The 23,941-nt window shown below is 39.9% G+C and overlaps 3 protein-coding genes across 3 annotated transcripts in view; 2 read left to right on the top strand and 1 right to left on the bottom strand.

Moving 5' to 3' along the window:
* The first annotated feature begins 95 nt into the window (after positions 1–95).
* On the top strand, positions 96–9,473 carry LOC144643352 (uncharacterized). The gene is made up of 3 exons (XM_078502565.1): positions 96–731; positions 6,420–6,599; positions 7,308–9,473. Exons 1-3 carry the CDS (start codon positions 500–502, stop codon positions 7,574–7,576), a joined length of 681 nt encoding a protein of 226 aa, XP_078358691.1. The 5' UTR covers positions 96–499; the 3' UTR covers positions 7,577–9,473.
* A 140-nt stretch (positions 9,474–9,613) lies between these two features.
* LOC144643303 (DNA mismatch repair protein Mlh1-like) lies at positions 9,614–23,046 on the bottom strand. The gene is made up of 5 exons (XM_078502506.1): positions 21,819–23,046; positions 20,217–20,355; positions 14,364–14,533; positions 13,058–13,623; positions 9,614–12,166 (listed from the first exon to the last, which is right to left on the bottom strand). Exons 1-5 carry the CDS (start codon positions 22,912–22,914, stop codon positions 11,861–11,863), a joined length of 2,277 nt encoding a protein of 758 aa, XP_078358632.1. The 5' UTR covers positions 22,915–23,046; the 3' UTR covers positions 9,614–11,860.
* The window catches only part of LOC144643331 (isocitrate dehydrogenase [NAD] subunit beta, mitochondrial-like), a 15,261-nt gene continuing 14,305 nt past the window's right edge, over positions 22,986–23,941 (top strand). Inside the window, exon 1 of the mRNA XM_078502541.1 lies at positions 22,986–23,100. Within this exon, the coding sequence (XP_078358667.1) occupies positions 23,038–23,100 (63 nt within the window). The 5' untranslated portion in view covers positions 22,986–23,037. The remainder of the gene's footprint in view (positions 23,101–23,941) is intronic.

Raw genomic sequence — 23,941 nt, 5'->3', positions numbered from 1 at the left:
ATTTTGCTTTCTTTTACATACTACCATTCTAGATTTGTTTGTAAGCTTTGTTTACGTCCAACTATTGGGACATTTTATGTGAAGATGATCGTCAAATCAAAGCTAGCTGAAATGCCATGAAATGCGAGATCGGAAAAGACGGACAGGAAATGACACATGGAAACAGTTTGATGTTCCATGCAAACATAGCACATGTTATGGCTATTTTTAATATATCATTTTCTGATAAAGAAACTTCTATATTTAATAACGGTAGGAATTCAGTGCTTGTTCCTTGGTGAGCGCCCGGTGGTCCCTTACGGGACGAGAATCGGGATTTCTTTCGGTTTCCAAGCCAAGTGTCACGCGATTGGCTGTTTCCACACGTGCTGTTAATTATAGCAGACCGTCCGCACGAAATTGATTATGTCTTCGATTCCCGACGAAAAGCATAATAATGCTGTCAAGATGAATTGAGAGCTTTTTGTGACCAAGTACATCGCCTCTCTGTTTGGTAAATATGGCGACCAGTATTTTTAAACGAAGAGGGACTGCCGTAGCGGCGGCTGCTTTCGCTTTTGTAGCGTTTGTGATGATAGTCGCTGCATTGCTTTCCGAATACTGGGTTATGGCGGATCTCGAGCGAGAAGTTGGAAATTCCACACAGAAAGGGGGATCTAAGCACTTTGGAATGTTTAAAGGAGTAAGCCACCAGGATTTTGGACTAGGAGCTAGAGAAAGAGATTTTAAAGGTAAACTTAAATTCGACAAAAAAGTTTGAAGCTATTTATAGCTGTGATTTTAGTATATCGCTCTAAAATATTAAAATTTAAAACTTCAGTCTTGTTTGTATGTTAAAAACTTACGCATTTTGAGGACATTATCTTACTGAAATATTTTTATTCGCTCTCAAAATATTTGTTTAGTGGGTTTTGACGTGTAAGCTATTTAAAATACCCAAGCACCTTTTTTGGTAAAACTTAAAATCCTTCTTGTTCAAGAAAATAATTTCATGCTGGGAGCGGGGTAAAAAGTAATAATGTAAATTTCGTTGTTAAGTGAAACTCCCTCGAGAAATAACACAACAGACGATGTGAACCTTCTTGTGTTTGTAGCAACGTTTTAGGATATATTTCTTTTAACTGCGGTAAAACAATGATGTTTAAATTATTGTTGTGAGGGACGCCACGTAAGAATATAATTTATGGTTTTACTTTGTTGCTTACTTAAGTTAACAGTGAAAAGAAAATTTGAATTAAGCTTTCCAAAAAGTCAAGCTTCTATTAAAAGTAGTTAACTTGACAAATAAATGTTTTTTTTATTCATAACTGTAAATATAATGGGAGTCAAGATTGTATTGTTAGCCATGGCATGTCTGCCACCTGCTTCTTTACTCATGTATTTCGTTTATTCTTTATAACATGACTATATTCTATCTTTCCTCTTCAACTGTCTTGATAATAAAGAAGAATCTGTCTTATGACCACCTTAATAATACACCCACCTCATTTATACGACCAAGTTTTGGTGGCCTAAAGGTGGTATGAGTAATGAAAGAACTAACTAGGCTGATTTGATGCCATACAGACAGTGTAGCCGGGCATAATATTACTGGCTAAGTCAACGGAACACAAAACCCCAAATATTTCCATGCTTAAAATTCGCCTGAGTGTTGCAGACATTGTATGTTATCACTTCATAGAGGAGGGGGACAGGGGGGTCTGAACCTATATCTTTTACACCCCCCCCCCCTTCCGTAGTGGTTCTCTCCTCTTTGTCCCATATCTATTGCAAAATATAAAAAATGTTGCAAAATTTTACTCATTTCCTCCCGATTCCCGCCATCTCAGGAATCCCGCTTCCTGTCACCTTTTCTCCCGGTCTACTGCCCCCCTGTCCCCCTCTACTTAATAGATAGTTCCCTATGTATTCCAATTTGTAATTTAGCCAATCAGAAGCCCTGATTTCCTAGTGACTTGATATCACTGCATTTTTAGCAGAACTTGTCCTGGTAAATATCTAATCATACCTTAATTTGTATGCTTTGGCATATCAAGCTAGTTTGTTCTCACCATGGGTATGTTGATTCAACTGCATCTCACCAAAATACAAATCACGGCTCGACCAAACTCATCTAATAACAGGACAACTCGGATTAATATTAATCCGCGGATTATAATAATAATAGATTATAATAGGATTATTATAATCTAGTAATAGATTATTATAATCCTGTAATAGATTATTATAATCCAGTAATATATTATTATAATCCAGTAATAGATTAAGGCACGGCAAAAAATTGGAGGGATTAGATTATTATTAACCCATTGACTCCCGAAGGTTTTACGCGCGCACCCACCCCCAAATTCCCGGCTCTTTTACACCATTTAACACAGACGTGCGAGTGGAAATAATAAACCATATGCGCAGTAAATTCAGACAAATAATTCGTTTCTGACGTAAACTTTTAATACAACTAGACATGAAAAGACTAATTTATGAATTAAAATGTTTATCAACCTTAAAAACTTGATCCCAAACCAAGCTTGAAGGCAGCGGAAAAAAAATTATTCACTTCCGCGCGTCATTTAAAAACTCACAAAAACACGAAATCTTTGAACAAAACATAAAGCAATCTTAAAAAACTCTGATAAAATGTTGGCATATGTTATGTAAAACTGTTACTGGCATTAATTTAACAGCAATGAAGTATTATCCTGGTACAGAAAAGCGGTAATTGGAAGACGTGATAAAATTATTTGTGAATCATGTTGTGAAACAGAGCAAAACCGCTTTGCAAAACAACAGAATTCCTTCCACAAAATATACACTCACAATGCTTTCTATAAATCTCAAAGTCAATAAAAATACTTGTTTGAATTTTCTGAAGTACTGTTGTAAATCTTTTCGCGTTGAAGGTTGTAAAACACAATTAAAATCTTAGCGACTAAATCAACAACGCGACGGCAAGTCTGCCGAAGGAGATGCGTATCAGATAACACCTCGTGCACATCAAATCTGTTCGCTCCAAAAGCCTAAAATTCCAAACTAAAGCTGGACAAATGAAAGAAACTTGAAAGAAAGTTTGTTTAAGATTAATTCTCATTCACGATGAAGCAAATAACAGGACAACTCGGATTAATATTAATCGGATTAATATTAATCCTAATGATTATTATAAACCAGTAATAGATTATTATAATCCAGTTATAGATTATTATAATCCAGTAATAGATTATTATAATCTATTACTGAGGTTTGAGCCGTGCCTTAATCCATTAGGATTAATATTAATCTTATGTAAGATTAATATTAATCGGATTAATATTAATCTTAATAATAAATCTCAACAACTCAATCCTAGTCCAAAGCTTCCGAACTGAACCATATACTGGCATATACAAAACGCAAAATAGTCAACAGACTTGCGCGTGAAAGATTTCAAATCTATATTTGAATCATGTGGTGCCAACGCGTGCCAGCGCAACGCTACGAACGAGGGCGGTAAAAAATCCTAAACATCGAGCTAAAAAAGACAGAGCGCTCGATCAAAATAATGCAAGAAGCATAGCCTTTACAACACACAGTGTCTCTCTGAAACCAACTTTCAGCTTTTTCATAGTAAAGTTGAACCAGTCTCTGGCGAAGCCGGACCAAGATAACCCGTGATAAGACAATACATCTTGCAACAATATTGATTAAAATACCGGACCCGGCGTCAATAAAATGCAAGTAGTTTACATTTTCACGTAACATTTCATATCTTTTACTTCAAGGGCGAACAATTTGAGAGCCTAAAGCATATCTTGCAAATAGAATTGAGCCAAAACAAACTGAACTAGCACAACATGTGGCAGAGTACAGATTTAGAGGTGTCCGTTCAACCCTACTTGTAAACAGAAACCACGCAGCGCGGACTAATGACCTCTAGACACTTCCTTGGCCACAATCTTACGGCTCTATTCAATACATAATGCCTCCAAATAAAAACAGTACCCTCAGAAAGAAGTCAGAAGCAAATAAGGTCGAAAGACCGAACTAACATAGAACGGCAAAGGTACAAATGTCACGAACGTAGGAGTCGTGACGTGACGGATGTGATTAGTGACTTCTGTTTTGACAGTCCTGTGTTGTAAGTCTGCAGTGTGTTTGTCGTCAGATAGTCAAATAGACATATCTGTTTTCCGAACATTCAAAAAAAAATTAATCAGGATCATAATAGAGATTAATATTAATCCGGATTATAATATTAACCCATTGGCTCCCGTGCCGGCCGTAACCGGCCGCGCGAAAACCACCCCCCCAAATTCCCGTGCCGGCCTCAACCGGCCGTAAAAACCACGTGTTGACAAAAGGCCTTTCCCTCCCTCCCTGGAGCTTTTTTGGTTCTCCTATTGTTCTCTAGATAATAAGGGCAAATAAACCAATCAGAATCCGTTTTCTGCGCATATTTTTAGAAATTTCTAGGGGTCCTAGAAAGGAGGTTTTTCGCCTTTATACGTACGTTGAAAATGTACAAGAAAAGCATGGCGCCTCGCGGGATGTATTTACAAACTTCTAGGGTCTTGTTTTCCGTTCTGGACACAGAGAAACACCTTTTTTAAGCTAAATATGGAATGAAGAAACATGGATCGATTTTAAAGTGGATCTAAAATGGAAACTAATGGATTACAGAGTGCTAAAACTGCTTTGGTGAAGAAATTTTTCTCTCCTTCGGCTGCCAAGATTACCTCGTGTCATGTTAAAATTTGCGAAATTTTAAGCTTTTTTAGACATTTATTTCAGGACAACTCGGATTAATATTAATCCGCGGATTATAATAATAATAGATTATAATAGGATTATTATAATCCAGTAATAGATTATTATAATCCTGTAATAGATTATTATAATCCAGTAATATATTATTATAATCCAGTAATAGATTAAAGATGATTTCCAGTCCGTACTGCGCAGACTCGGGCTTTGTTTATGTTTTTGTTTTGAATTCGTTGAAACGTTACACTTCGGTGACAGCATACATGACGTTTTTTAGTCCGCCATTACAGTTCGTTTCGTTCAAGAAGTTCCGATGAACTAAAACGTCGGTTTGAAATAGCGTCAAGGTTCTTCTACTCGTTATTATTTGTTCTGCAAGGATATCTGGCGTTAATAATGAAGAAAAAGGTAAGTTTGTCGCGGAATTTTTAGTTTTGCTTGTAAACATTCCCTTCGTGTGGGCTCACATAAACATTGCAGCCGAGATTGCGCAGTACGGACTGGAATTCATCTTTAAGGCACGGCAAAAAATTGGAGGGATTAGATTATTATTAATATTATAATCCGGATTAATATTAATCTCTATTATGATCCTGATTAATTTTTTTTTGAATGTTCGGAAAACAGATATGTCTATTTGACTATCTGACGACAAACACACTGCAGACTTACAACACAGGACTGTCAAAACAGAAGTCACTAATCACATCCGTCACGTCACGACTCCTACGTTCGTGACATTTGTACCTTTGCCGTTCTATGTTAGTTCGGTCTTTCAACCTTATTTGCTTCTGACTTCTTTCTGAGGGTACTGTTTTTATTTGGAGGCATTATGTATTGAATAGAGCCGTAAGATTGTGGCCAAGGAAGTGTCTAGAGGTCATTAGTCCGCGCTGCGTGGTTTCCGTTTACAAGTAGAGTTGAACGGACACCTCTAAATCTGTACTCTGCCACATGTTGTGCTAGTTCAGTTTGTTTTGGCTCAATTCTATTTGCAAGATATGCTTTAGGCTCTCAAATTGTTCGCCCTTGAAGTAAAAGATATGAAATGTTACGTGAAAATGTAAACTACTTGCATTTTATTGACGCCGGGTCCGGTATTTTAATCAATATTGTTGCAAGATGTATTGTCTTATCACGGGTTATCTTGGCTTCGCCAGAGACTGGTTCAACTTTACTATAAAAAAAGCTGAAAGTTGGTTTCAGAGAGACACTGTGTGTTGTAAAGGCTATGCTTCTTGCATTATTTTGATCGAGCGCTCTGTCTTTTTTAGCTCGATGTTTAGGATTTTTTACCGCCCTCGTTCGTAGCGTTGCGTTGGCACGCGTTGGCACCACATGATTCAAATATAGATTTGAAATCTTTCACGCGCAAGTCTGTTGACTATTTTGCGTTTTGTATATGCCAGTATATGGTTCAGTTCGGAAGCTTTGGACTAGGATTGAGTTGTTGAGATTTATTATTAAGATTAATATTAATCCGATTAATATTAATCCTAATGGATTAAGGCACGGCTCAAACCTCAGTAATAGATTATAATAATCTATTACTGGATTATAATAATCTATTACTGGATTATAATAATCTATTACTGGTTTATAATAATCATTAGGATTAATATTAATCCGAGTTGTCCTGTGATAGGTAGAAGTATACTTAATTTATTCTTCTGTTACAGTCATAGATGAATTTGAGGGTGTGGCAAATGATGATGTCATGTGGGCGACAGTAGGCTTCTGTGTGCTAAGTTTGCTAGTGATCTGTATAATGATTGGACTTTCCTGCTATAATGAGTTTACCAAGCCTGACTTGATGATATGTGGTTCCATTGGAATATATATCTGCTGTGGAATTGCTTGTGAGTATTCTTTAACACATCTGTTACTCTGGATTTTAAGTGATGGGGATGATTGAATGGGGGTAAAAAAATCCCTAGGGCTTCCAACAAAGCCCCCAAAAATCCCTGGACTACGAATTAACCCCCAAAAAATTTCATGCTGAATTTATGACCCAAGTAGCAGAAAGGGGGAATGGTATAACACAAAGAAAAACATAAGGAACATGTTTGTCTGTACAGTTGAATCCCGATAACTCGAACCCTCAGTGACTCGAACTCCTGCTAACAAGAACATTTTTTTATTTCCCTTCAGATCATTCTCTTACTAACTTTTACCCCCGATAACTCGAACTCCCGATATCTCGAACCTTTTTCGATTTCCCTTGAAGGTTCGAGTTATCGGGATGCGACTGTACTTTATTTGCAGAACTACCGGCCAAGGCACAACCACAAATCTTTAGATTGTATTTAATACCCAAAAAAATCCTTACTTAAATCAAGCCACCCCAAAACAATACTTGCCAAATTTTTCCTACCCCCAAAACTTCCAGAATCAGAACTTTTAAACCAAAAAAAGATCCTTCGATCACCCTGGTTACTTGAAATCCTGAGTACCCCTCCCCCCCCCCCCTGGCAGTAATGGGCTCTCACTTGGTTCCTCCTATGGCAAAAAAAAATGGTATCTGGGTGACTTAAGTCTAACTGATTAACATTTTCTTTTTCTCACAGTTTTCTTTGTCCTTACATCCGTCTGCCTGTTTGCTGCGTTATTTGAAATCCAGCTCAAGAAGAATGTTCTGCGACCCCAGGATCAAAGCCGTGGCTTCTCTTCCACTGACAAGGCTCAGCTTGGATACTCCTTCTGGATTTTATTAGGTGCTGCTGGAGTTATACTCATTTGTCCATTGATCATATTGTTGAAGAAATGTCATTGCACACATTACTTTAAAACAAAAAAGCATGAGATATCTAACGTAGAGGGAGTCATGCTGTATTAGTCTATTAGGGTAAGCTGACATTTCTGTCTTTTCATAAAAAAATCTGGTCAGATGGAATCTAACATGCTTTAAAGAAAAGCTCCACTCTTACGACAAGTTGATGTTGAATTATTTGGTATAATGTCTAAAACCCAAATTTTACGAGATAACAGAGAAAATTAATAACCTTGAATAGAAACAAAAAAAGAAAAAGATTTTCTATTTTAAATTTCCTGTGCATCACCATATTGGAGTTTTTGATGAGTAACAGACGCTGCTGTCGTTTGGAAGCAGAGGATTTTTGTTTGAAACCCAAAATGGCGGCAGGTGGAAAAATTAAAAAGCCATACTTTTTTTCCATAAATGTTAATTCTCCCTTATCCTGTAAAACTTAAATGTAGGCATTATTTCAAACAATTCAAGGTCAACTTGTCATAAAAGGCAATTTCCACGGAGGACAAGTCCCTTGGTATCAACTACAGTCGAAGCTCTCTTAACGGACACTCTCGTAAGCGGACAGCTCAACTTACGGCCACCCTGTTTGAAACCCCGTATTAACTCCCATACAAACTCTGTATTTTTACATTCTCGTAAGCGGACATTCCCGTAAGCGGCCACAGACACTTTCAGAGATTACGACTTAGACTTTTTCTTTGTTTTTAAGCTACCGTAAGCGGACACCCAAAAGAAAATCCTACTAACAACCTCCGTATCTTGTTATTATCAATCAAATTCACATCGCCATTTAATTGTGACAATGATTTTACAGTAATTACATGAGGACCACATTTCAGTGGTTGTTTTGTCGTCCGTCTGGTTATTGTTAGCTGGGCAAGCTCCCGTAAGCGGCCATCTATCCCCAACACCTCTAGTGGCTGCTAACGAGAACCATTCTCGTCAGCGGCCAGCTCCAGTTACAGACACTTTTTAAGTGTCCCGAGGGTGTCCGCTTACGAGAGCTTCGACTGTACCCATAATTATATTGACATATTGCTATCATAAGTCCATCTAGTAGCCCATGGTTAGTGATTAAATTTTGGACCTTCACCAGCCTGGAAGCAAATTTTCCTGTTTTTACAAAGAAAGTCCTCCAGGGCAGCAAGTATTTTCTGTCACATCCCCAGTTCATTTTCTTTGCACCTGACATGATCACCTCAAGAAATTAATATGTATTGACTGAAAACCAAAATCCCCCAAAGAATGTTACACAATATACAAAACAGTATAGAGAAGTTTTAGTTGAACTAAAAGGGACTTAATTTTAAAAAAGTAAACCTTGCCCTTTTATTTATTGAAAACCATCACATTAAGTGGACACCTTATCTGCTATGAGTTGGTAGGCCAGTACCATTATTTTAAATAGTGCTGGTGGTATTTATATAATAAATCTCAATGAGATTGAGATCTCTTTTTATATAATTCAAGGATAATAATTATTTATAGTTAAATTATTGACTAAAATAATAAGGTATTGTGTGTCAGAGTGTGCTGAATGATAAAATTGATTTTGTAGTCAAGACAAGAAAAATACACAACTACAGAAGCCTCCAAATAAGTGTGAAATTATTACAGTAAAACAGTAACATGTTAGTGTTAGATTTTAAAAGTTTAGTTCACTGAAATGCATTGATTTGATTTTCTTAAGTGAATTGGGGAGGCTGGGTGGGTTGGGTTGGGTTGGGTTAATTAGGATAGAGAAGAGTCATCAGTATTGAGTACCAGAGGTTCTTATGTAAAATTATTTGGCTAAAGTATTTATTTAACTTATTTTATTTATCTTTTCATTAGAACACATTGAACAAATACGTTTACTTTACAGTGAGATTATTCTTGGCAACTGTGGTTGAAAAAAGGTTAAATGTCGTTAATTAGCAATAAAGGGAGTGGTTGTATTTAATTGTCACTTTGGATATTTAACACTTCACACAGAGACCAAAGTGATTAATGTCGATAAAGTTACGTGCAACTAGTTTTTTATCACTGTCACAGACATCTTACATTGAAAAGCAATATCAATTTTAAGTAAACTAAATAAAAATTTAAGCATTTGCACAACACTGAACAAGAAGAACTTTTATTTTGCACAAGTCAAATGTAAAAATACAATGCAATGCATTAAATATTTAAAATGGCTGGTGCTGAAACAAAGTCTTCTGATGTTATTTGGTAGCCTTTTTTTTGCTCCCTATTTAGAAAGGAACATTCATTTTGTGAAAAAATAATTACATAAAATAAAGACATCCTTTGCAAAGCTTCAAGTTAATTTATTCTCATTGAGATTATCATTATTTCTCTTGGTATTAACAGAACTGCAAAGTTTTGCATGTAAATTGACTAAAAAATCTTCATAAACTAAACAGAAATTTGCAAGACACCATTAAGGCCCTGATTTACACATAAATTTTAGTGCAATTTTTGTCACGATCTCCAAGAAATTATGTTAGGAAAAAAATTGTGCTAGGGAACCTAATGCAACTCCAAATTATGCAGGTAAACCAGCTGCAAGTTCAGTGTGATTTGGTTGTAATTCCAGCATGTTATTACTGGAGATTTCAAACTTAACACAAGAACAACACCATCCTTGTTTATGAAACATGTACATGGTCTGATACAAAACCTCAGTTCATTTTAGCATTTTTTCGTAGAAATTAAAGCAATGTTGCACTGAAATTGCAGCAACAGTGCGACAGGAATTACAGCAAAAAACCGTTACAAAATCACCTGTCTCAATATGGGCATTACCTTAGAACGCACTGAAAATTTCTCCTACCACCTTACAAATACTAGGGTCATACAGTAACCTCAGTTATACATACCTGTTACGAAAGTGATGAATTTTCTTTTTCCAGAATTTTTTCTGAAGGGATAAATGCTTTGTTGCTTACAGTCAAAACAGCTGAATTGTTCTGGCCAATCATGCAATCGTTGAACCCCAACTACCGTTTAAATGCCTAATGTTGTTTATGACTATTCATCTCTAAGAGGAGGTTGTGTTACGGTAACTCGTAAAAACAAAGTGGAAATTTGAATGATGATACAAAATACATAGGGTTGTTTCCCAAAATGTGTCATCTTTTCATTTCAAACCAGGTGACTCAAATTTGCCTGTTGACAGTTATAACAAACTGCAGCATTTGCATAAGAATGCTGTGGCACATGTATTTGGTTTTGTAACGCTAAACATGCAATTTTCAGTCAACTCTATTCCACTTTGTTTTCCACATTTTCTGCCCCCTCTCTTTGGGAGATGGAAAGACATACTTTGTGACAATCCAAATTTAGCAGGGACCCTTCAGCTGTTTTGACTTTAACTCTTTTGGTGTGGTTGTCGAGAAAACTCGACATCTCATTTCGTGACTCTGAGTGCGGATGTCGAGTTTTCTCGACATGATAAACAATCCCAGATTTCCTTTCGAAACTGTCTTCAATAGGGACGCCATGATCAATAATTACTTCAGATACCCTCTAGGAGAACTGGAAAGCATGACGAGCATGATCTTTTGCCTTTTGCATATAATAGCGGAGTATTATTGAGAAGTTCATGTTACAATGTTGCTGTTTACGGCTAAAGGACTTTTAAAAATGGCGTTGAATGAGAAATTTTCAATCGAGGAGTGCTTCGGAGAAGATTCTAGCCGACTTTCGCCAAGAATATAACAGTTGTGGTATACAAATCAAATGATTTCAATGAACAGATTGAGTATTTGAGACGCGGCTATTGCAAAACAATGGTTTCAACCTTCACGCTTGGGAAGGAAACTATATGATGGCGGACAAAATTGCTGAAAGGGCCAAAATGCAATGAATTTATGAAAAGGTTGCTTTTTACAATGTAGAATTATGTTAGGCACAAATCCTGAAAATCTTAATTAAATTGCTTGAATAGAACGAAAGATATTGTTGAATATCATGCGTGACTGTGTGATTCAATGCACTGTGAAAAGAATGCAGCATTGCGGGGGAGTAAGGTCAACAGAAAAGTCAGCACCGAAAGAGTTAAAGGCATGACCAAATTGGCCCCTCCTCACATTCTAATGGTGGAAACCCAACGCTCGTCATGCAAACTCAGCTCTGACATGCTCAATCAAAAACTGTTTTGTGGCACCCTTTCTTATACAGCTTTCACCTAAACAGAGGCATATAGTATGACAATCTTGGTAATAACCAGTAAGTAACTCTTAATCATGATAACTAACTTTATATTATTGGGAACAATATTACAAATGAGACCTCACCTACATGTGTAGGTAATGTGAAAATTACCCACAATTGTAAGCTGGAGGGTTTTAATATACAACTCAAACATCAACACCTTTCAAACACTTTGTACAAGTCAGGCAAATTTGCTATTTGAAGCAGAGTTCCATCCTCGGAGAAGCGGCCGGGAGGCACAAGTCCAGTGCGAAAAGCAGGAAAAAAAACATGCTCTACTGTCCACTGCCATGAGCGGCCTGATGACGATGATGATTTTGCTGTGTCAGTGTCATCTGTCTCACTGTCATCTTTAGATGAGTTGTCATCATTTTGAAAAGGATCTGGTTTAAATGCGTAAAACCTGCTACATTCCTGTGCAAATGTGCGGAAACATCCCTCTTCACTGTCCCAATCCACCTAGAAAAGTTGTAGATTTCAAGGAAAACCACAGTAAATAGATAAATCTCTGCCAGATTGTGATCATACAAGTTTGAATTCTGCCAAAGTAAGCTTTCTGACAATTTATTATTTAACAATTATTCCACGAGCCCGTGTTGGATATAACAATCTCATATCCAACAAGAGCAAGTGGAATCATTGTTTTATAAAAAGCGCCCAAAGAATTGCAATAAAATTATTTGAATGAGCTCCCCAGCTGTTTTCATTAACGTGTATTGGCTACCATATTTGTGTCAATGGTATATGAGCTCATACACCATTGCCTGTTAACCAATCAAAACACAGGCTAAGCAGAGAATGATATGAAGTAGTAGCATAATTTTATTTTCATGTCTTAGAACTGTAACTCAGTTTTGTACTCATTGAACTCGGTTGTTACTTGTACATTTTTGAGCTGAACATGTACAAAAATTTGGGAATGTTTCTTTGAAAAATAATCAGTGGAAGAAGAGTGGGAGACGCTGTGGCTTATGCTTAGTACATTGGACTAGTGTTAGGGGACACTCTGCTACAATGCATAGTAAAACACCAAGTACACGGCTGATAACCCGGGGATAGAGGATTTTACAGTCGGGCTAGCGGATTATTTTTATCATTCACTTACCAACCGGCAAGTGAAAGTTTGCGGGGAAAAGTTTTGAGGAAATTAATCAGCCTTATGAAGATTTTTTTTGGGCTAGTGAAAATGACATTCGGGCTAGTTCATCCTGGCTTCAGCCTGGTCAAAGGGCAAGCTGGAAAACTGAATTTCTTTGCACCCTGATTGGTGACTTATTTGTCACAATTTCTGGCCCTGGTGACAGTCATTTGGAAAACCACAAACTATTAAAATTTTAACATGTAGCTTACCTCTGTGGCAAGACGAAGAATAAACATTGGAAGCCCATTGAGATTTGGTATGTAACCATCCAACAGAAGAGGCAATGTCAACAAATTTCCTTCGCTGTCAATTTCCAAAGAAAAATAATCCAATAGCATGGTTTTCTTCTCCTTCAATAAATTTACAATGTAGGTTGACAGTTCATCTTTAGGGCCATCCCCCTCTGTCCAGCCACTCTCCTCACAATCCAAAGCTAACAGCGCCAGATCATATACTGGCGCTGGCTCTGACAGCCTTAGAAAATCAAAGTTGCCAAATTTAAAGAGGGTGATTTGGTAGAAGAGTTCTTTGCTGAGGGTCGTGACATTGGCAAGGAACAGTTTTGTGCTGTGTTGGACAAGAGCTAGCGACTTGTTGACACACCCAACAAATTTGTGATCCTCAAACAGCTCTTTCATCCCCTTGTGTTCAGAATTATCAATAGCTTTCCGCAGATTCAAAACACTGGTTAGACGAATTTCTCTGTAAATGCCTGAGTTGTTTACATTTTTTGTTGTCCTTTCAGTTTCTTCTTCCAACCTTGGCTTCTTTGAACCTGAAAATCAACAAATCAATCTTCAATCAAACAAACAACACTTGAAAGAAATGAAAACTTATTTTACAATTCAATACAATACATTATTTAAAAAAAGCAATGGTATATTGCAATTCCTGAGTTTTGATTGGTTAACAGGCAATAGTATATAAGCTCATATACCATTCACCTCAAATTTATAGTAGCCGATACGCATCAACAAAAATAGCCTGTTCCAGGCTCTCGGTAGTTGAAGGGGAAAGCGAAAAACGCAGGCGAGCGAGGAAAAAACGAGGGTCAATCCCTCTCGCCTAATTTTTTCCTCGCTCATCCGCGTTATTCGCTCTCCCAAAACTACAGAGCCTGGAACAGGCTACAACAAAAACAGCTGGGGGCTCAAATATTGCAATTCTTTGGGTGTTTTTAATAAACAATTATTCCACTCACGCTTGTTGGATATGAGATTGTTATAGCCAACGCGCACTCATGGAATAATTGTTAAATACGATATGACACAATACTTAGTCTTTATTAACTGAGCAGGAGGTCTTTATGGTCTAGATACTGGTCCAGATGGGAAAATCTAGACTGCAGTCAATATTAATTTTAGCCAATCAAATTTGTAAACTCAAGAGTTCCCAGTCCTTGTCAAAGCTGCCATTAGGTTTTTAGGCAGATGTTACATCAGATTATCGAACTGTAGCATTTTGCTCTGTACACAAGTGTAATGTAATCATCACTGATTATCACTGTACAAATACCTGAAGGCTGGTCAGAGAAGTCCTTATCAATAGCTTCAAATGATTTTTGTATGTGGGAGGCTGAACTTCTCCCTACAACAGTCAAAGAGGGGTTCTCAGATGTAGCTGAATTCCTGAGGGTTGTGTTACTAGCTTCCTGTCTATTGGCACCACTGGATAGCTGAGGTACACTGAAAAATAAAAAAATATGTGACGTTAGACATTACTGTATGTAAACTTGTACAGCTTGTACCACTGATTGAGTTATGCCTGTTGTGTTTTTGGGTCCGTGGAATCAGGATTTACGAACAAACATAAGTAGAACAAACCCAGATCAACACAAGGATTTTATTCTCTACACACGAGTAGCAGGCACATAGTGCACATGTACATAGGTCTGCAGATCATGCCCAGAAATGGCATTACAAACTATAACAAAAAAGCTGTCCTTTATGTTAAATTAACAACAAATACGCTCTCATATTTACAAATAAAGACAACACAACACTGGCAGTAAATGGGACTATGGACACTGGGTGCTCCCTGGGATAGCAACAAGCGAGGGTGGTAGAAACACACCCTGAGAAGCGTAACTGGGTGGTTAGCGAACAGCACCCTGCAAACTAAGTGGGGCGGTTAGCGGACACAAACCCCAAAGCACAAACTTGGGCGGTTAGCGGACACACCCAGTTAAAGTGAATGGCGACAGCAACCCTTGGGCGGTTCGCGGGCACGCCCAGTGAATGAATGGGGTGGTTAGCGAACTCACCCAGAGAATGAAGCCCCCCGACCCAGCTAGGTAGCTAAAGATAAGGTGGGCTAAGGGACCCACCCAACCTGCCACGGGCGATGGCTAAGTGGAAGGTGTGCACCCAGGCCAGTAGTCCAAGTTTATTGTAAAGGGAGGGTAGGGATGGGAAAAGCAAACTTACGAGTAACAGTAGATAGCGTGTGTTGCGTGCTAGTAGAAACAAAGACTGGTATATAAAAGCACATGCACGCACGCATTGTTCACTTGAGACCTGATATGCTACGGATGGCCAAAACTGATAATGGAATCAACGATTGACATAAGCACTAAGTGCTGATAGTGATACCCAGTTAATGGAGCTGATAGCATCCACTGTTTATATAGCAAGTTCGCCGGAATGTTTGTAATACAATACATCGATTAAAATAACTCTGTAGCCAAGGCATATTTACTGAATAATGCTACGCTCTTGTAGTTAACTGTACTTTACGAGTAAAGTGTACATTAACAACAAATACGCTCTCATATTTACAAATAAAGACAACACAACACTGGCAGTAAATGGGACTATGGACACTGGGTGCTCCCTGGGTTAGCAACAAGCGAGGGTGGTAGAAACACACCCTGAGAAGCGTAACTGGGTGGTTAGCGAACAGCACCCTGCAAACTAAGTGGGGCGGTTAGCGGACACAAACCCCAAAGCACAAACTTGGGCGGTTAGCGGACACACCCAGATAAAGTGAATGGCGACAGCAACCCTTGGGCGGTTCGCGGGCACGCCCAGTGAATGAATGGGGTGGTTAGCGAACTCACCCAGAGAATGAAGCCCCCCCGACCCAGCTAGGTAGCTAAAGATAAGGTGGGCTAAGGGACCCACCCAACCTGCCACGGGCGATGGCTAAGTGGAAGGTGTGCACCCAAATTATGCCCCAAATACTGCCAGGACAATACATTAGTAAACACAAATTTACAAAGGTCTACACTGTCCTGTGCTTGGATCCCAAGATTGAAGCGGAGAACTATGTGTGGTGGCCAGCTGGGCAGGGACTGATTGGAGGATTGAAGCAGGTGTCCTTATATATTGGGTGTAGCAGTTGCTGGACCATCAGCCAAGGGTTTGGATAAGCCAGGGGGGAAGGCCGGCCTCTGCAGCAGTTGTAGCAGCCCCAATGCGGAAACTGTGGGATGCATAACGCTCTGTGGCAAAGCCTAAACGTTGGAGCAGGATGCGCAGGATTGAAGTGACTTTGTCCCTGGTGAGAAATTGCCCATTAGAGAAGAGGTAAAGCGGGGTGGCACTGCGGGATGGCTGATGCGCTAGGTAACGATGCATGGCCCGTACTGCACAAACCGAGCGGCCAGAAGGAGCAAGTTTGATGGAACAACCCTTCCGGAAGGGATCGGTTTTGGATGATTTTAGCTGCATTGTTAAGGATCCATCAGAGGTAAAACTTATGTCTGAATGAGACAAGTGAACGAGGGAGTTGAAATAAGTTGAAGATGGTGAGGTGAACTCACTTGAACGTAAAAAACCAAAGAAGGCCAAAGTGAAGGCTGACCAGAGCATGAGTTTGTCTTGTGAGGCAAACTGGGGGTCAGCTGACAGTGCTCCTTTCAATTGACGCATGACCGACATAGTTATGGGTAGTCGGCGTCGAGAAGAAAGTCCATTCGTGCGTTTAATGCCACGTAACAGTAGATGAAGGAGGGGGGCATCTGCAAACGGGTCGGTGAGGCAGTTTTCGATGTGGGCATAACGGATCCCGGCCAGATACAATTTAATGGTGGGGAAGCTGACTTGATCGGAGAGCCAAGACGCAAAATATCGTACATGTAGCTGTAATTCAGATGCAGGGAATGGATCCCATTGCCTGGAGTAGCAGAAGGTAGAATACCTGCGAATTCCAGCTTGGTAAGCACGGCGTGTGGAGGGTGCGATGGCTTGCGACTGGAGAAAAGCTAAGCGACCATCCAGAGGGTCTTGGCTGAGGGGGGAGCTGCCGTCTGATCCCAGTCTGCCTGAGGGGCGAGTTGGCGGAAGCGGAGCATCTGAAAACGGGACAAAGCATCAGCAATGGAGTTGTCAGTTCCATGAATGTGGGAAACAAGAACTGAAAATTGGTGGGAAGCAGCACAGAAGAATATTGACCGAACAAGGTGCACAAGGAGGGAGTTACGGGAGGAACCCTTTGCCCAAATATCCACAACTGATTGGTTGTCACAGTGAAATAGCAATTTCTTGCCCCTCCACAGTGGACCCCATAGGAGGCAAGCAAGAGCTATGGGGTACAGCTCCTTCCACTGGATGGAGCGGTCCGCCAAGTTAGGAGGCCAGGAACCGTTGAGCCAATGGCCTTGAAAATAGATGCCAAAACCAAGACCTCCAGAAGCGTCGGTGAAGAGCTCAAGGTCCGGAGATCTTGACCAGAATGGATCGGGAATAATACCGCGGCCATTCCAGAGTGGGAGGAACTTCAGCCACCAAGCTACATCCCGGCGTGCTTCCACATTTAGGGATATATGATGGTGGGGAAGGCGAGCCGTTGTACTCAGGTCAATCAGGCGCCGGAGGAATATGCGACCAGCTGGGATGATTCGACAGGCGAAGTTGAGTTTACCGATGAGGGAGAGGAGTTCCCTTTTTATGCATTTTTTACAAGAGGACCAGGCCTGAAGTTCAGCTAAAAGCTCCGAGAGTTTGTCGGGAGGTAAGGAACATTCCATAAGATTGGAGTCGATGAGTATACCGAGAAACACCAGCTGAGTGGTTGGACCCTCCAGTTTGTCGGGGGCCAGAGGAATGCCCAGACGATCAGCGGTTTTGACCATGGTTTGGACTTGAGATGCACACGATGGCAAAAGTGGTGGACCTACGGTAAAGTAGTCGTCAAGGTAGTGCATAAGAGCTGAGATGGCATAGTTGTTCTTTAGTATCCACTCGAAGGCATCGGCTAAACGATTAAATAGGAACGGCGAGGAACGGAGACCAAACGGTAGGCGGAGGTCGACATAGAATTTTCCTTGCCAATGCATGCCGAGGAGATCTCGGTCCATAGGAGACACCGGGCATAGACAAAACGCGTGCTTGAGGTCGAGCTTAGCCATTAGAGCACCGGTGCCAAAAGAAGCTACTAGGGATAGGGCTTGATCGAAGGAAGCGTAGTGTAAGGTGTAATCCTCTTTACTTATGAAGTCATTGATGGAAGAGCAACGGGGTGAGGAAAGATCCATGATAATACGCCAAGAGCCGTCCTTTTTAGGAACAACCCCTAGAGGTGAGCATTGTAGGGTTGGAAGGGGGAGAGATGAGAAGGGACCTGCTGTGTGGCCTCTACTGATCTCTTTCTGGAGTGCCTCGGTAACTGCTTCAGGGTGAAGGAGGGTGGATTTTAAATTTGGAGTAATCCTGTGGTGACGGGGGCCCTGGTAGCCAATACGACAGCCAAATTGCAGGTCATGGAGCAGATCTGAAGCGAATTGTCGGTCAGGATAGTGCTTTAATTCTTGAGCCAAGTTGGGTATACAAACAGGAGTTGATGGAGGAAGGTGGGAAAGACTGGAGGACAGATTATTACAGTACTCCTTTTGGGCACTGAGTACTGGGATGGGTGCCGCCACAACCTTGGTTACTGCAGATGTGAAGGAATTGGCAGTTGGTGCGACGGCAGAAACGACGGTTGAAATCCCTGCAGGTGAAGTTTGGTGAAGGGGAAGAGAGGTTGACCTGCTGAGTGTGGGCAGGTGGCTTAGGGGTGCTGGTAAGGTTGTAGAGGAGGCTGACCCAGAAGTGAATGGCTGAGCTTGGGCTGCGGGGCGACGAAAGGACTGGTTGGCTTGGGTACGAGTCGGGCAATTTAAAGTGCGATGGCCGTAAGAATGGCAAGAAATGCAAAAGGGGAGCGTTTCCTCTTTCAAGATATCATTGTAGAGCTGGTCGTTGGTATGGGCCCAAGACATCGATGGGTTAGTGGCGGCCATGTAGCGGAAAGCTGTGTCGTACATAATCCACGCGGACGCTCTAAATTTCCGGCTGAACTTACAGATCTGATCTTGGTAGGCCAGGAGATCAGGGGCAAGGAGAGGGAAGTGGTGAAGGACTGTTCGTAGGTAAATATTCCAGGCCTCCAACCAGGAATGAATGCCGTCGACCTTGCGTTTCCGTTGATGAAAGGGTACAAAAGCCAGGGATGAGGGGTCTTGGGCGTTGACCTCTAATTTAAATTGGTTCTGTGCGGCCAAAGAAGGGTGAGGGTATAGGTTGTCAGACAGTAGATCAGCAAAATCTATGTACTCACGTTTGATGATCCGCTGCTGGATTTTTTGTGGAAGCGGTGGTAAATTGTGAGCAAGGGCAGAAGTGCCAGGCGTTCCCAACAAGTTGGCTGAGAGGGGACTGGGACCGAGTACAGGAAGTTGAGCGACGCCGAGTAACAGTAGATAGCGTGTGTTGCGTGCTAGTAGAAACAAGACTGGTATATAAAAGCACATGCACGCACGCATTGTTCACTTGAGACCTGATATGCTACGGATGGCCAAAACTGATAATGGAATCAACGATTGACATAAGCACTAAGTGCTGATAGTGATACCCAGTTAATGGAGCTGATAGCATCCACTGTTTATATAGCAAGTTCGCCGGAATGTTTGTAATACAATACATCGATTAAAATAACTCTGTAGCCAAGGCATATTTACTGAATAGTGCTACGCTCTTGTAGTTAACTGTACTTTACGAGTAAAGTGTACATGAACAACGCATTAAACACAATGGTGAAGAGTAACTGGTTTAGACGGCTTTTGGGCAATTAAACTCAAATGTTTTTCAAGTACATGTGTAAAACAAATGAATCAGAACCATGACAGTGGTTTGGATGTGATCTTAATGAGCATTGATTTTTACAATTATTTTTAAATCCCCCTTTTCTCTGTAGTTTTAATTTCAACTGAGAAAATATATCAAACACTCGAGATGTTTCATCGCATCTCCAAACACCTCAAAGTTTGTCAAAAATGCCTTGCTGTGCATCGTATTTTTAACTCTCTTCTCTGTGTTTGGAATTGTGATGAAACACTCTTGTGCTTGACATATTACTAAAAACAGTATTAAACAGACACCCTTGTACCTGTTAGCTGCATTTGACATGTCAACATGATCTTTAGGAGGTAGGAATGCATGCAGTGTCTGTTCTCTACTGTCTGTTCTCACCATCTGATGTGCATACACTTTAGTACCATTTGATTTTCCTCCTTCATCTGATGTCACTAGACATAAAGATAATGAAAGGTTCATTTCCCTGTAAGAATTCATGTGTTTTAAGTTACTGGTAGTCAGACAGAAAAAATAAAGTTGATACATGGATAAAGTCATGAAAGGTACAGGTTTTCAAAGACATGAAATATAATAAATTACCCTTTCATTTCAAGAGAGATTTGTCATTCTTAGACTACGAGTAGTCCCTCATTCTCTAAAATTCCTCGAAGTGAAAAACGTGAGCATGCAAAGAACCTCTTCGTAAAAAGATCCCCTCACAGGTTGCGTCTCATTGTGTGAAGTAATTTTTCTTGTGGTTGCTGGCTTGTCAACTCAAATGTCCCTGATAAAAACTACCATAAAAACTTGTGTATAAGCATCACCTTTTTGTTGAAATTTTGGGCTCAAAATCCTGGGTGCGGCTTATCTACGAGACCACTGCTTTTGAGGGGTGTAAAATGCCTAGTCTGGAGTTAGAAAAAACACTAAAAACTTAATTAAATAAACATTTAACATGCTTTTGTCGATCAATGCTTTTATGCCTCAGTCTCAAAGTGTTCGTCACTAGTTCTTTCAAATGATCTATTTGCACCTTGCTTGAGCAGCTAAACTCGAGCTGACACAGAATGTCCATTCCTTCACAAAGCTGCTTATTTGTTAAACTCCCATTTAGCAACAAGTTTTTATCCACACACAGCTGATATGATAAGAAATTGAACTTTCAGTGAACTTTTCCATGATGTTTACCGATCAACGAGCGAACATGACTCAACCCAGACTTCCCTCTTTAAATGAATGTGCGGTTACTAAGCAATCGTTTTGTATCGTTTTCAATTTGTTGTGCTCTTACTATTTTTATTCAAATTTCATCGTTTTCCACAATGGGCTTAAGCAATAAAAAAAATAATATCTCGTCAAAAGAGCATCTTTGCAAGATATTGGGATTTCAATCGAAGAGAAGCATGAAAGGTATTTTAAGAGTTCATTAATGTATTCAGCTTTCAGCAAATACATGTACAAGGCATTAACTTTCAATTGTTAATTGGCCATAAGCTTGCAAGCTTATCACCAGCAAACAACTACTTCTTTATTTCAGTGCTTTTTTAAGTTTTTATTTTTTTTCTCAAAATCAAGCTTCAAATCTGGGGGTATGGTTTATCTACGAGTGAGTCTTTACGAAAGTTACTATTTATAGTCAATCATTTTTGTCATCTGTATAATAGGATTAACAGGATTACATGTTCATTTGTAACGGCTTCCATGCCAAAAATCACATGAAGTGGTGAGTTTTTCTGGGAGTTAAATTTTTTTAAATGTTGTTATTATAATTTGTTTATTTATGTTCTTTTTCGAAAATTGAGTATTCTTGACATTAAATTAGGCTTTATCTGCATCTGTACTTGGCTTTTTTTCTTCTGTTACCCCTTAGGTCGGGATAACTGAATAAAAAAGTCAGTCTAGCAGCACTACCAACCTGTAGAAGTATCAGCCACAGGAATCCCAGGAAGTAGGGTCTGCGTGAAGTATGTCCTTGAAGAATTAGCCCCCAATAACTTTTCTTCAAATGTCTTTTGAATTGCCTCGATGATGGAATCTTCGTGCAAAAAATGAACTTCATGTTTAGTGGGGTGTACATTGACATCGACATTGCTTGGAGAAATTTCAAGAGACAAGTACACAAATGGATGGCTGTTCTTTGGAATATAGGCTTCATATAGTGATTCTATAGCCTTCCTCATTGAAGAAGAGTCAACAAGGCGGTGATTTATAAACAACAGAAACTGCAGCTTTTTAACAGAATAATTTGCATTGGAAATGTAACCGTGCATTTTGAATGCATATCTTTGGTTGTCACAGCTCACTTCTAGCAGCTCCCTCGCAACTGTTGCTCCATAAATTGCACGAATGTTGTCCAAAATCGACGCACCAATGGTTGTTCTCACGTCAGCCATGTTTTCTCCCTGTTTCTTCAAAGTGAATGCAACTCCTGCATTATGAATAGCATACTTGCTGACCACGTCTGCAATCTTCGCGAACTCTTCGCCAGGGCTTTTAAGCGCTTTTCTTCGAGTTGACACGTTGTAAAATAAGTCTTCTACAGTTATCTGCGTGCCTTTGTTGCCCGCACAAGGCTTAGGATCGGCAGATAAACCAGGCCGAGGAGGGACAAGTTTGCCATCAGAATACGATGCTTTGTAGCCGCAGTTTGATTCTGCTGTTCTTGTAGTGATCGTTACATGAGCTACGTGACTTATACTCGCTAGCGCTTCTCCTCGGAAACCATAAGTTGCAATCGAGCTTAGATCTTCAAATTTCGTGAGCTTGCTCGTCGTAAAACGCTCGCAAACAATGCCCATGTCGTCTTTTCTGATCCCACACCCGTTGTCTTGTATCTGCAGAAGTTTCAAGCCACCAGACTTCACCGTCACCGTTATAGATGAAGATTTTGCATCAAGCGAGTTCTCTATCATTTCTTTAAGTGCATTTGCAGGTCTTTGAATTACTTCTCCGGCTGCAATGCGGTTAACAACAGCTTCGTCTAACTTCTTTATCGTGGGGATGGCCGCCATCTTGAATACACGTTCCGCGAATATTTTCCCGCGCAAAATGTGATGAACACCTAAGCCCTTCAGCCAGCGGTTGTAATTTCATTTATGTAATACAACTGGAATTGTACGGCAAAACGTAACAACATGGCGGCCATGAAGGTTTCATGTTCTCTCAGTCGGTTTTCGTTGTTGAAGCAAAGTTTGCAGGTAATGTGCAGATCTGGTAAATATTTTGGTTTTATACAGAATAGATGGCAAACATATTTACTCATAAACGGCTTCGCTGAATCACATAGAATGATAGTAGAAATTGACAACAACAAGGTCAACAAACTACAAAATTATGATTCACTTATCAGTTAAATACTTAATCGAGTATTACAGTCTCTCGATTGTGTAGAAAACAATAGAAGATTCCAAGATCAAGATCCTCATTTTAAAAGCGGGGCAAACATACTATGAAATTAAATATAGTGTTTCTATGGAAATCAAATGTCAGCAACATTAAAACTTGTAATAACTAGCCTAAGTCATTTATTTCCTGAGATGGTCAACCTGTTTTGCAAAAACTAGTACTTAGTGACTCTTCACAGAACTAAGCATACACACCATGTTTACTTCATGACCTACAAATGCAGGTGCACAAGCCCTGCACAAGACTTCCTTCCCTGTAAACATCTAGAAACAGTGGATGAAGAGCCACACCGTGGATTTGCCGATGTAAAATTCCATTTTATTTATTTATATAAAAGGTTCCCCTCCCCTATTAATAAGCGAGAACCTCAAAGAGCTTAGAACTGTGCTTGTAAGCGTGACCACAAAATATTAGTTATTGGTCTTTGCACAAATGTGATGGCGCAGCACAGTTAACATACCAGTCACATAAAAGTCAGAGGTTTGCGTAAGCAATAACTGCATCACATCACATCATTTGTTTATTTCACTCTACATTCCCAGACAGATTCTGTCTAAACTGCAGATCTCAGTGAATTCGTCTTTGCCTGAATGTTTAAATCTACTTTTGGTAAATTTTTTGAGTGCTGTTCAC

This window comes from Oculina patagonica, chromosome 2, assembly GCF_052425735.1.
Source record: "Oculina patagonica isolate OP01 chromosome 2, crgOcupat, whole genome shotgun sequence".
NCBI classification, from domain to species: domain Eukaryota; kingdom Metazoa; phylum Cnidaria; class Anthozoa; order Scleractinia; family Oculinidae; genus Oculina; species Oculina patagonica.
This window is presented reverse-complemented; position numbering and strand designations above follow the sequence as displayed.